At 37.1% G+C, this 13,833-nt stretch overlaps 1 protein-coding gene across 10 annotated transcripts in view; it reads right to left on the reverse strand.

The window, feature by feature from the left end:
- Positions 1-13,833, reverse strand: part of OSBPL6 (oxysterol binding protein like 6) — a 111,678-nt gene that overhangs the window by 37,272 nt on the left and 60,573 nt on the right. For 7 of the 10 annotated variants that reach the window (XM_087734833.1, XM_087734834.1, XM_087734841.1 and 4 more), the window contains exons 3-10: positions 11,760-11,855; positions 7,959-8,081; positions 4,588-4,641; positions 3,750-3,863; positions 3,466-3,630; positions 2,801-2,933; positions 2,255-2,358; positions 1,233-1,325 (exon numbers count right to left, since the gene is read on the reverse strand). In XM_087734833.1, coding sequence (XP_087590959.1) covers positions 1,233-1,325; positions 2,255-2,358; positions 2,801-2,933; positions 3,466-3,630; positions 3,750-3,863; positions 4,588-4,641; positions 7,959-8,081; positions 11,760-11,855 — 882 coding nt within the window. The remainder of the gene's footprint in view (positions 1-1,232; positions 1,326-2,254; positions 2,359-2,800; positions 2,934-3,465; positions 3,631-3,749; positions 3,864-4,587; positions 4,642-7,958; positions 8,082-11,759; positions 11,856-13,833) is intronic. The other 3 variants (XM_087734838.1, XM_087734840.1, XM_087734836.1) reach the window with 1 other exon arrangement.

The raw sequence follows: 13,833 nt of genomic DNA on the forward strand, positions 1-13,833 counted from the left end.
CCCTAGATCATCATACATTGATTGCTTTCATCATTTTTTCACCATTTTTGTGCAGAGGAATTTCTCTGAGACCACTGTGGCATGAGAGAAGAACATGCAGTGTTGACTGTCTCTTCACAGGCACCAAGTACTTGCATCCATTTTCCTGATATTTTTATTTGCCTGTGTTATTCAGCAGCAAGGAAACACAGTGATCCCTCAAATGCAGGTAATAAGACATGACATCAATCACCAAAATTCCTTTGTTAATAAGCATTTTTAATCCTAACAGATGCTTCATTGTTCAACCTATTGTGATTTATCTAGTATAACAGGTAGAAAAAAAATCACCTACAAGAGCTGCAATGAGAAAGCTGATGCCACTACAATTTCTTCTTTCCTTAAGATTACTAAACTTAAATGAGTCACAGAAAACTCCTTATTGTGCCTCTAGGGGACTTTCAAAGTTTGCATGAATTTCAAAGAATTTAAATGGATCAAAAGTTGCTGACATTTATTTATTCTATAGCAGACATCACAGTGGTGATTGTTATCTGCTGAAGTCAGTTGAATATAGTCTTCATTATCAGTTGCTCCATTATAAAAAAGATTGGGGTTTGGATTAGGCCTCAAAACACACAACTACTTCTGACAAAACACAGTAAGACACCCTGGATCTAGCAGTAATACAAGAGTATTATGCTTATTTCTGTGCTTTTACTTTTCAGCTCTAAGGCAGGATGGGGTAAATTCTTTCTTCACGTAATTTATTCTTTGGTTTATTCAGTTTGTTCCCATACTAGCCTTTTCCATAAGAGAAGGCTTGTGAAAATACTTCTCATTGGTAACATTCCTGGTATACATCTTGACAAAGATAACTGGTGTGTTTAGTATTTCATTCATGTTTTCTGCTTTTAGCTTGATGTCACCTGTTCAACTGCTCATCTTGGGAAGTTTGAGATAGAGCATCAGCATCCCCGTGTGCTGCATGCATATTGCTTTTTTTGCACCTTAATTGACTAGTATTCAGATCCCCCTCCTTTCCCTAGATGGCAATGTTTTCATATGAATGAAAGTAAAATCAATACTTTTCTCACTATCTTCTTTAGGTTTTAAACAACAGAGACTTAATTTTCTTCATCAGGAACACAAGAGACAGTACATTGACTTCCTACTTTCAGCTAACATATCATTTCATGCTTAAAAGTTCATCTAAAAGTACAGTGAAAAGTAAAACATTGTGCATTCAGTACCTGAAGTTGAATTTTTGCATCTTTGCTGACACTTTTTGTTCTCCATCGTCTCGTGACCCGCTTGTCTTTCTTTGAAATATCTACACAGTTAGCCTACATTACACAAATAGTTAAAAGCGACAAAGTACTATTAAGTTGACACAAGCAACACAGACAGTACAGCAAGTTAGTAAAGAATTGCAGCATTAGACATCTACAAATTAGAAAGTAAGGAGAAGAATGCCACTGCCGGGGCCTGCAACTACAGCAGTGACCAGCTGTAGCTATCCATACACTTCTATAAGTACATGGTACATTTAGCTCATTTAGCAAAACTACTGGTATACTTCCTTCATGAGTGCACAATATTTAGGACCAGTTCGTGAAATCCTTATGGATTTCTACTCTGGTACTACTCAGAGAAATGTAGAGTTCACCTCTTCCTGAAATCAATGGTAAGTCTCGTTACCTCATTGGAACTAGACTTCCCAATGCACCAACACCACTGGGAGGTTTGTGTACTCAAGGGGACTGAGTGAAAAAGGAAGAAAGTATTTAGGATTTAGGATCTGCTGTTGCTTTCTTGTGGTCAAGAGGAAAACTCACCCTGAACTGGGAAACAGTCCAACCCTTGGGACCTTTGCACTATGCCCTCTTTTCTAGAGCATGCAACTTCATCTTTGAGGGTCTTTGGGTCTCCACTCCTTAAAAACTTAAAATGATATCTTACTCAGCACAACAAAAACTCCTTAAATACAATTTCAACGTATACATTTATTTCTATTGTAACAGTTCTCAGTTTTGCTCTGCAAATGACTTAATCATTTGATTTGTCCTATTTAACTCAAATAATTAATGTCTTAATTGATTACACATGAAACATTATTACACATGATTAAGATAAACATATATGATAAACCTTTCATCCAAGAGTTACTGTGATTTCAGAAAATCATTCTGAGTTAACAGACAACATCTCTATATTTCCCTTAACGCAAAGAACAAACGTTTCAGTGTGATGATTTATGTTCAAGCATATTTACCTGCATGTCTGTGAAATTTGGTGCTGACTGAGTTCTCTGTAGTATTTCTAAATTTTGAAGAAGTTTACTGAGTTCCACAAGGTTTGACTGACAATGAGCAAGATCTAACAGATATAAAACAAAAATACATTAGGTGCTTCAGTTCAGACTTTTTTTTTTTTTTTTTTTTTTTGCCATGATGTCCATCATTGGCATTATAAAAGTTAAATGTCCAAATCCCCAGTAGTAAGGCATCTAAGTAAAAGCTTTATTTTTAGAGATGTTGAGCACTTTTTATTTCTATGGGAGTCAGCAACAAGTCTGGACCTCAAAAATTGATCATATTTTAACAATTATATCCATTAGGATAATACACGTTATTAAGATAAATTTTAAAAGCAACATCCCAAAACATGCATAGAGGGAAGTTCCCACCACAAGCATCTAATTACCTGAAAAACTACTTCATGTGCTTGTAAAGATGCAACTTAATCACTTTACTGTTTCTTATTTTATACCAACAAGAAGTTTTGCTGAAAGAACAAGGCATGAAAAGGTAAGACTAACCTTCTGCACATCTGTCCATCTCTTCAGAGTCCTGCAACCAGGCTGCTACTTTACTCTGACCAGTAGTGCAGGTTGCAGGAAGGCTGTTACTGCAAGGTATAGGAGACTGCCAGGGGAAACTATTTTGTTGCACCTAAGGCATAATAAAATGCTTAAATTTACTGTTGCTATGTTGCTCAGTCAGTGTAATCACGATACTACTTCAGAATAAGAAAACAAAATATGCATTGCAATTTCAGTGACATCTGTGATTTGACTATATAGTTCCCCAAGATGGAGATTTTTCTGAACAGCATGTGGGAGAACCAAATCAAAAACCTCACAAGCAAACTGTGTTTGCTAACCACCAGTTAGAAAAGCTGTTGTTTAAGAGGAAGAACATTATCAAACTGTAAAGAGACAGATTTATCCCTGATGACAAAGGCAAGTGCAAATTGTTCTGGGGATGGCGAATTCTTTGCAGGGTCTCTACAGCAACCCATTAATGAAGGCTGCAGTAAGGCTAAATTAGACAGTCTTTCAGCTGCACACACTCACAGCTTTTTGCACGCCATTGGTTCCCACAGTGGAAACTCCTCTCTATTGGCATTACAAGCGAAGCCCACCAAAACTGCCCGTGAGCAAGTCCAGCGGGCATGAGTTTTCAACAAAAGAACACTACGTACCTTTCCATCCGACACATTAGCAGCTGGTGAAGACTCTGTAGTAGAGGCTGAAGGGAATATATGAAAGCTAGCATCTCTCGGAGATCTCACAATCTCATTCTGACGGTACAACCGGTGGTGGCGTAATTTTGAAACCCATGCATCAAACGAATCCTGGGACTTCACCTGGAAACAAATTCACTATCAAGAAAGCATTCAAAATACTACTTTTCTGCACATCTTTTACAGTTTTATTTGTTTCCACTGTGGATGAAAAGAGAATAAGTATTTGCACCACTTTTTACCTTCAGATGATAGATGTGTTCTTCTGTGTCAAGATCTATTCTACGAGCCTTCTTTTTTATAGACATAACTGATAAACCAACATCAATGCTCCCATGGACTTTGCCTTTCTGTATCTAAAATCAAAAAGCAGGGTAAGAAATTGGTAGTATCATGCACTTCTTCACTATATTTAACAGAAAAAAATCTGGTGCTGAAATGGTTTCCCATTTTATGAACATTTTAATATAAAGCCATATTAAAAAATAAAACCTGTAGTCAGACTAACCACTTACTATATTTACAGATAGACAAAAGTACCTCACAAGAAGTGCTTGGTTCGGAGCCAACTCCAAAGTTAAAGTGTGTTGGTTCACACCAGTACACAGCTACAGGTAAGTGAGAAGCAGAGAAAATTAAACAGTACTCAGCTCCCTGCTGCTACCGCTTGATAGTTATTGGTATCAGATCTAACTAATTTAATGCTACCCTTTATCTCTCTTGAGTACATTGTAATCACTTCTCTGTCCTATCCACATATCTCAGAATAATCAGCTCTGGCTGACATAAAATTGAGAAAGAAAAACACATGATCAGGCTCATCTCTCGAGCACCTTCATTAAAGAACTACTTTAAGTAATGTAGTTTTTATTTTCATAGAAGTAAGAAAAGGTAGAATTGTTGAGAACAGAAATCAACCAAAACCTTACATGCTTTCTATATACAGATCTCTCTTTGAATCCATCAACAACTTTCACGCGTGCACTGTCACAAATATGCCCAGAGTGAGTATGAGATTTTAATCACCCTGGCAGGCTGAATTCCAATACAAATTTTAAAATAGCCTTCAACTTTACTTACATCAATTGGTGACTTCGAATATTTCAACATTCCATTATCCAGGACAAAAAACCTCTGAAAGAAAAAAAAAAAATTATTTCTTAACGAGCAGATGCAATTTAAACTGTGCACAATAATTCTTCTGCAAAAGAAAAGGATTACTCTGTAGAAATTAAGGATTGTTTGTGGGTTGGAAAGAAAGGATAAATACAGTATTGAATAATTTTCTTGCTTTTTTTTTTTGACAACAATTATCTTCTAAGCAAGAAAAACTAGATTCCCTTTTTTCAACATTATGTTCTAGGTTTAACTTAACACAACTCAATAATGAAGGGTATTTTTTCAGTTTTCCAGCCAATTCAATGAACTGTATAAGAAAGACACTGTAGGCCAAAACAGTTGTGTCTATTTCTTCATTTTCTTACTGTTTTCCTTCCCACAGAAGCTGGTCACATTTCAAACTAACAACCTACCTTCCCTATCCAGAAACTGAAAAGTTTTTCCTAGTGTTAGATCTACATCTCAAAAGGAAGACGCACATATGGATGTTCTTGTGGTCTCCTTGATCTCCAGCTGGGAAAAAAATGCAGGCTGTGAGACACTGCTCTACCATCCAAAACTTTGTGCCTCATGGCAGACCTCTATGCTGTGAGGTAAAGATGAGATTGTAATTCGTGCTGATTATACCTTTTCTAGCTGTAGTCTAGCTAATACAGGTATTGGTACAAGTGTAAATATTACAGCATTCCCAGCAACATATCCAGGTCATGGGAGGGCTTATGTTTTGGGTGTTAGTCATTGACACGGTGTGACCCATTGTATCTTCATTGACATAGTTACCAGGGCTACACTACACTGATGATGCCATCTGTGCCATTGCTACACCTTTATTTTGCTGAGTGGCTCTGACAGCAGAGAACAGAATCCCCTATTCACAATGTGTTTCTCCTGCAATTGAAGTTGCCCTAGCTTGTGTGTACCAGACCACTCAAGCTGCATTGCAGACAAGTTAGCATAGACTTTGGCACACAGCATAAAGATACAGCCAAGCAGAAAACCTAGACTTGAAATGAGATTCACTAACTTGTGTTTACCACCACTAACTTTCAAAACATGCTAATTAATAGAAACTAATTCATATTTTTAGAGTCTAACCTAAAGAACTAATCTATGTTAAAAATCTAAAACACAGCAAAATATTATCCTAGACTCTCTAAGCTCTCTGACATGGAAGGGAAGAACAATGTTTTCATGATGTGAACCTGATAAATCGACACTATGAGCAGGGTCAGTAGTTAGAGTGCAGAAAATATCTCCTGAAGGTAGTTCTGGAAATTATGTCAGTTGCACAACAGATGGTACCAATATCTCACGCAGGGCAAGAAAATAGTGCTTTCCTGGAGACGTAACTTCTTGAATAAGATGTCAAAATAACAGGAGGGTTTTTGGTTCTGGGTTTTTTTTGTTTGTTTGTTTGTTTTTTGGGTTTTTTTTTAGCTAGGTGTGGTCGTTAATGGACTTCACAAGAACATGATATTCATTTCATATTGCTCTACCTCTCCACAGACAAAAGAAAATGACCTTTCCTCATAGTTAATTCCAAAGCATACTACACTTCAGAAAATGATAAACTACTCTCTGAGTTGCACATATTATACCTGGTATGCTACTAAAGCATGTTCAGAACTGTCAGAATATAACATGCAATGTTCAACAGACAGAGGATGCTATGGCTTTGCTAGCAGAACACTAACACAGCACATGCTACAATTACTGTCTCTGAAATTCCTCACTGGGCTCTCAGCACAAAGTATTGTTATGGAAACTGCAGGATATTGAGGCAGCAGTTGGAAAAAAAAGAAACTTATTAACCAATCCACAGTTTCGAAACATAAGTTCAGCACAGATCCTTAGGTGAGACGTAAGGCAGAGTAGAGGGGGATGCTGAACTGTGAAGCTCTTAATCACATTAAAAATTATTTACACAGGTAACTGCTCTAAAGTCAACATGAAAAACAGATCACCAGTAGTGATCTCCTTTATAGAACTGTGAAAGTTGGACTCCCCTTGCTCTCCTATAAAGTTCCTTTGTCCAAGAAACAACACATTATGTTAATGTATTTTAAAGGAGTGGAAGCAGTGGGTTATTCCATATATTCTTATACATCTTATTAATTGGTTTTCTTTTGGGGGGGGGGGGGGGTTTGTTTGGGGTTTTTTTGGTGTGCTTGTTTGTGGGTTGTGGTTGGGGTTTTTTTTGTCTGAAATTCTTTAATCCCCCTAGACTAAATTCAAGTAGCACATATGTATTTGGTAGTTGAAACTACAAATCAGTCTAGTTAAGTTAAACAAAACCAAAAAAATCGACGGTAGATAGGCATGCACAAAAAAGGGTTGCAGGCATATGTATCAGTTAGTATAACCTTCAGAAAGAACAGAGAAATTAGAAAAAAGTGTAATTTATACTAGTATGGACTGCATTTGGACTCAGACCTGAGTAAGACCCACAGTGTTTAGCAAAAAAACGAAGTTAATGCTTTCCCAAAAAAATGCCATGTATAACAAATGGTTTCCACTATCCTTTGCAGTAAAATGCAATCTGTCCTAGAAAATTATCCTGCTTCAAGTACCCTCAGCTACAGAAAGACAGGTGAACGTCAATACCACACATCTTGTCACTAAAAAAGGTGAAAAAATGTAATTATTATGGTATAAAATACAGACAAAAGAGTTTATGAACACCAGGTTTAGGGCTAACAGAAGGTAGAATTATGCATGGAGAAATGTCTCTAAATTAACTAAATAGAAACAGGAGATTGGGCGTTGAGTTTTGGGGTGTTTTGTTTTTTTAAATTGAGACATCTAATGGCAAAAGTGCATAGTCGCACTGCATGCCCACACAGAAGATTGCAATCAAGAAAACAAACAGAATTCAGGGACAAAGCTGAGCAAATCTGCCCAGTCAGCACACCGGAAGGGGAACGCTCTCCTGTACGAACACCTTAGGTCCACGCAAAAGCCTCTCAGCTCTCCTGTGCTATCATGAAGTCCTGCGTACTTTAATATAAACTCAATGCAATCTTACAGTACACAGCAACATTTTGTTATAATATATTGGAAAGAATGAAAGGGATATTGATTAAACCTCTTAAACCACAAGGCATCTGCTGCATTATTTACAACTTCCACCTGGATTTTAATACAACATTAGGTAGCAGACACTGCAATTTGGAAGCCATGAGCTGTGTGTGCAAACTAACTCTTTACACAATTTGAAGAAAAAGTCATACACCAAAATCCCGGGCATTTATTTGATGCCGTAATTTCCTCTAGACAAGAAATCCCAACTCATAAAATGAGGTAATCTTTTGACTGTTTTATCAGACATTTACCTTGTGCCAACCTTTTAAAGGCCATTTTCTCTTTTTCAGCATGAAACCTTCATGTTTGTCTGGCTTCTGGACATTGGTCTGGCCTATTTTCAGACCCTCTATGATTTCCCAGCTGTCAGGTTCCTGGTGAAAAAGTATGAAGACACATTGATTAATTAACTGTGCACACACATGATGAAAAAGTGCTCTTACATGTAGCACAAATTCTCCAGTGCAAGACAAAGAGTAAAGGAGGGCTAAGCTTTTAAATCAGCCTATTTAGGTACCAAACTACATGGTCACTGTATTATGTCCAGCTGTATCTCATTTAAAACTACTGAATATGAATATTTTTGGAAGTCTAACACCAGGTAACTAAAAGGAAGTTGAAGCTTTTAAAAAAGTCTGACACTGTAACTGAATGACAATCTGAGGGTGGGCCTGGACCTGCTGTTCACAATGACTGTGTCCCAATGAAATAAAGACATCCAAATACCTGAAAACAGGATCAAATAGTGGCTGAGCCAAGTATAAGAAAGGTCAGACATGCTACTGGAGGTAACCTTGTGAAAGTGCAGGTGGCTCTGACCACCTGTTAAGTCTATCCAGAAGGCACCCCACAAATCTGCACTGCAGTGTAAGAACTAAAAGGACTGAAGAGATTTTGCAAGAATCTGCATGTTGAAAACATACCTTTACTCAGAGTATTCCTTCTCTAAAAAAAGATGGGATCATGAGATGAAATGAGGAAGAAACCATACTGTTAAATATATGGGCATATATTAACAGTACCCTTTGTGGTATTCCCTGATCATAAAAAATTGTGAACTTTCTGATCTTTAAAGTACAAGGTACATTGATTCTGGATACTCTCCAAAAAACAAGTAGAAAAGGTTGGTTTGTTGTTGGCTTTGAATGTAGCCACCTCTTGTCTTCAAAGGCATTTTATGACAGAGTTTCACAGACTAATTGCGCCTTTAGAAATCTGCAAAAGTTTGGGTGGTTTTTTTTTTATTTTCCTGCATTCATTTTCACTGTATTAACAGAAATTTATAGGAAAGCTAACTAATTTTCTCTCTAGAGAAAAGAATAGGAACTGTATCATTCCAGATACAACCAGCTGTATGCCTTTCAGGGAGCCAATTAAAGCATATTTCTTGTACATACCACTTCTTATGCATGACGACTTGTACAATTCAAGCCAGACTTATAATATACCCTAGTGAACAGCTAAAGAACAATATTTTTAAAGAGAAAAAACAGTCATGCCTTTATTTCTATCCTCTTGCTACTACTGTAATCAACAAAATTCTGTACTAACTTAAAAATCTCCCATCACCTGCTCATTAAGACTCTCTTTCACTAATTGTATCCTACAAAGTTGTAAACTTGCATTTTCTCAGCTGATCTGTCACAACTCCCAGCAATGTTATGAAAAGGTATCGAGAGAGGAAGGAGGTCATATAGCATCAAACATTTAAAGGGAAAAAAAATTGTCTCCTCCATTTCCCACAAAACTGATCAAAGACAAGCACTGTCAGTCTTTCATAATACCTCCAAGTAAGTTACACAGCCCTGATAACGTTAACATTACTATTATGAAAATACGATTTCAAAAGTAATAGCAAATTTCAAATCTACAATTTTCAATAAAGTCTTGTTATTTTAAGAAGGGTGAAAAGCTCTATCCCAAATAATACATACTGCAGTAGATTTTAATAGAAATGTTTACTCAGTTTAGTTTTCCCTGCATAACTATAAACTGGAACTATCCCAGTGCCTGTAAATGCCACGCTCAAAAAAAACCCCTTTTTTACTTGCCTGTGTTTTGCTTGGATATTATATTTCCACTACTATAGAGGGAAGCACATATGCATTATTTTTTTCCTACAAAGAAGCACTTGGCACTTGAGGGGAGAAAATTAAACCATGAGTCCCCTGGGGCGAACAGAGAATCTCTCTCCACAGCTCTGCCAACTGATTCTTCACTATATTGATTTCTCCTTTAGAAGATCAGCTGCAGGCATAAGTCTTTTATCTACTAGATAACATCAGTATTGATTACTTCTCAACTAGAAATCACACAATCTCATATAGCTATTCATTTAAAGAAAAGGCCTGATACAGAAGGACAAAACGAGCAATTATTCAGTGCAATGTGGATACCTGTCTTCTGCTGCACCAGTGCTACAAGCTGTTATTAAAACCATCCTAACAATCCTAACTGTGCCTCATCCCACAGTTTTGGTGTGATGAGATAGAATCATAGAATCATCAAGGTTGGAAAAGACGCTTAAGATCATCGAGTCCAAGAGTCAACCTATCACTGCCAAGTCCATCTATACCATGTCTTCAAGCACCGTATCTACCCATTCTTTAAATACCTCCAGGGATGGAGACTCAACCACTGCCCTGGGCAGCCTGTTCCAATGCTTGGCCACCCTCTCAGTGAAGAAGTTTTTCCTAATGTCTAACCTAAACCTCCCCTGGTGCAGCTTGAGGCCGTTTCCTCTCGTTCTATCACTCGTTACTAGGGAGAAGAGGCCAACCCCCACCTCGCTACAACCTCCTTTTAGGTAGTTGTAGAGAGAAATAAGGTCTCCCCTCAGCCTCCTCTTCTCCAGACTAAACAACCCAAGCTCCCTCAGCCGCTCCTCATAAGACATGTGGTCTAGACCCTAATATATATATATATATATATAATATATATATATATTAGAATATATATATGCCCAATACAAGGGACATTATGCAAGAGCAGCCAGAAATGGAGGAAAACCAGAGTGCAAGTTATATGCTTGAAGGGTCCTCATCCAATGCCAATTCTCAAGTACAGCATTAGTACTTCAGGACTTCTGCAATTCCCTACATGTTACGTCAGAAACAGCTCTGCACGAAGCAGCAGGACCAGGGGAACACGAGCACAACTTACAGTCCCTGGGTCTGCATATGCTCCAGGTATTGGGAGTAAGGGAACCACTACCAATAGCTTTCTGAACTTAGTCTTTTTGACTGCAAAGTATTTCTTTTCCAAATAAACCAGAATGAACTATTTCATTTTCCCTGGATGAACTGCATGTTTCCTTTTGAATTTGTTTTACTAGTTCTGTTTCAGAACTTACAGACATTTAATTTCAGGTTTCTCTTTTCCACCAAATATTCCATCACAGCATCTTGACCTTTTCAGTAACAATCTTACTTTTTCATAGGAAGTACCTTAAAATGAAGCCTTCTTTACATGGAATTAGACCTATTTGGAATCTGTTATTCCAAAACCAAGGAACTCAACCAGGAAGAAGCTGACTGCAAAGCACCACGCACAAGGCTGCACCTTTCAGGAACGGGTGGTCAGGAAAGAAGGTCTCAGCAAGAAATTTTAAATTTCAAACTTTAAGAAATTATTCACAAAGAATGTCATTAGGACATATTTTTTAAATTAATACCATTATTGATTAGCAGCACCTTTGGACTTCAGTATGATTTGCTCTACCTTAATAAGAGGACTGGAGTGGATCATTTCTCAAAGTCCATTCTAGCCCCATACTCTGAGATCGTAAAACTTGTTCCTGGGGGCCATCCATGGGCAAAAACACCCTAGACTACCACCACCATCCAAATCCTTAATTTTGTTAATGTAACATCTACTAAAGATTACTGGCCCCTCTGATAACCTCAGCTGGGGAATAGGAAGCTCCAGGGCAGGCTCACAATATATTCAATGGTAGAATCATACAAAACAATATCCCAAAGCTGTTAGTCAAACTACTTCGTAACTACAAAGGGAAACTCATCACCCAGATTACAGCCCATGTTTTTGCTTACCTTGGATAGAGAGATAGGGTCGCTTTCAAGGAACTGCTTGCTTAAAGAAGGGTCTGTGCTTCCCGAAGAAGCCTTCCGCTCCAAAATATGAACACTCTAAAAAAAAAACCAAAAAACACAACACATAATTAAAGATAACAACCTATCATTCAATGTTACTTTTTAAAATACATATTAAGTAATGAATGACTGATCATTACACTTCTGATACAAAATATCAGCATTGTGGCTCAAAACGTACCAAATACTACCTATGCATGACATAACTGCACAAATAGTTTGTCTTCTGAGGCAATACACCTCTTTTTCCCTTCTCTCTTTCTTGTTTTTATTATTTTTTTTAAACTAATTACTCTGTTCAACCTAGAAATGACTGGGAACAAAAAAAAGCCAGGAAAGACAAGTAATGCAGTTCTTACCTACAGAAATGCAAAGTGCTCCTAGCCAGACCTATTATGTTTTCTGCTAAGATACAAGACACTGAGTACACATATCGTGCAGTTGGCATTGTCCTACATTCACTTCTGAAGCAAACCATTGCACATTAAGATATTACTGCCTCTAATATATTCATTATCACACCTTAGCATTTTGTTATTGGCTTCTCAACTGAGGTGAAGTAACTCCTTACATGAGTGCTTTTAATAGATTACAGGTGTTCACAAGATTAGTTACTGGGTCTCAGCTGATGGGCTTGCTGGTGAACATTTATGGAACATAATGATCTTAAACCATTACAGCTGTTTTTACATATGACAATACTATAAAATTCTTTATCTTCAAAGCACGGTACAAAAATGAAATACATAATGTCACAACTAGTCCTGAAAAAACTGCTATTCTTAAAAGACATCTAAAAATGTCTCCCCATTTTCCAGAAATGTTTCACTCATATTTTGTAAAAGAAAAAGCATTTTTGCTACAGGAGAAAATAACCACATTCTGCCTGCTTGGATTTGCATTTTGTTCTCTGGTGAAATTTTGCTACATCTCATATTATTTGGTAAGAATTCTACCACAACATGTCAGTAGTATCTCTTTGGCACAAAATAAAACTATTTCATTGTTCTCTTTCAATTTGCAACTCTGAATTAGAATAGGAGAATATGGGGATTGTCTCTGTTGTCAGTGGAGATGAAGAAGCATCCCTGCCACTATGCACCAATAATCGGCATTTATTTTCAGTTACTTTTAATTTAAATTTACAGTGAAGAATGTGGAAAAGCAGCAGTATTATGTCACCTGCCACATTCCCCAGGGCCAACCAGCAAAAGCGTTGTCATCTATGGTTTGAAATCTTTTGCTTTATCAAAGAAAGGTCAATCTTATTACTTAGCCCAATGTCTATCACTAGTCAGATGAGAAAAACATTTGTATTTATGTAGCACAAGTTTCTACATTACATGTCAAATAATTTAATATGCTTGTTTGAGTAGAGCACCACAAAGTTACTAATGATAAACTATGATAAAGTTTTCTCATTGAATAGATGAAATGCTGCTTATGCACACAATATCACATTTAAACAATACAAGAAAACCTAAATCTGTTCCTCCAAGGAAGATTAAAATGTCGCTTGATTAGCATAATCAGGACGATTCCCAACTTTCTTGCCAGTTTTGTTTGGCAGGCAGGAATCCCTCCATCTTGAGATGGAGCAATGCCCAACACAGATGTTCTGAAGGTCTCATTTGCAGCCAGTGCACTTTGTTGTTACATAACTGCAATTTCATTTTGTACAATATTTAGAGTGGAGTAACCCAACAGCCCTTGGCTTGCCAGATTTCCAGTGACATTTTCAATAGCAGGATTTTAAGGCAAGGATTTTTTGTGCTTTTTTTTTTTTTTTTAATCAGCCCTCAGTCATTACAGTTCCACTTCAGTTGAGAAATACATTATTAGCTACCAGCACTTAAATGAATGCTGACTTATTCAATTATTTGTTTGGAAATAAGAAAATGAACATTTTTAAAATAAAATTGCCTTCTTTACATTCCTTACTTCAAGATGTGTTGTCTTGTTGTCTGTAAATGTCTGCTTTCTAATTCTTTTCTGTCGTGACCACCATTACACT

Source organism: Nipponia nippon, unplaced genomic scaffold (genome assembly GCF_047370975.1).
Source record: "Nipponia nippon isolate SJK-2023a ecotype South Korea unplaced genomic scaffold, ASM4737097v1 scaffold_5, whole genome shotgun sequence".
In the NCBI taxonomy this organism is placed as follows: Eukaryota; Metazoa; Chordata; class Aves; order Pelecaniformes; family Threskiornithidae; genus Nipponia; species Nipponia nippon.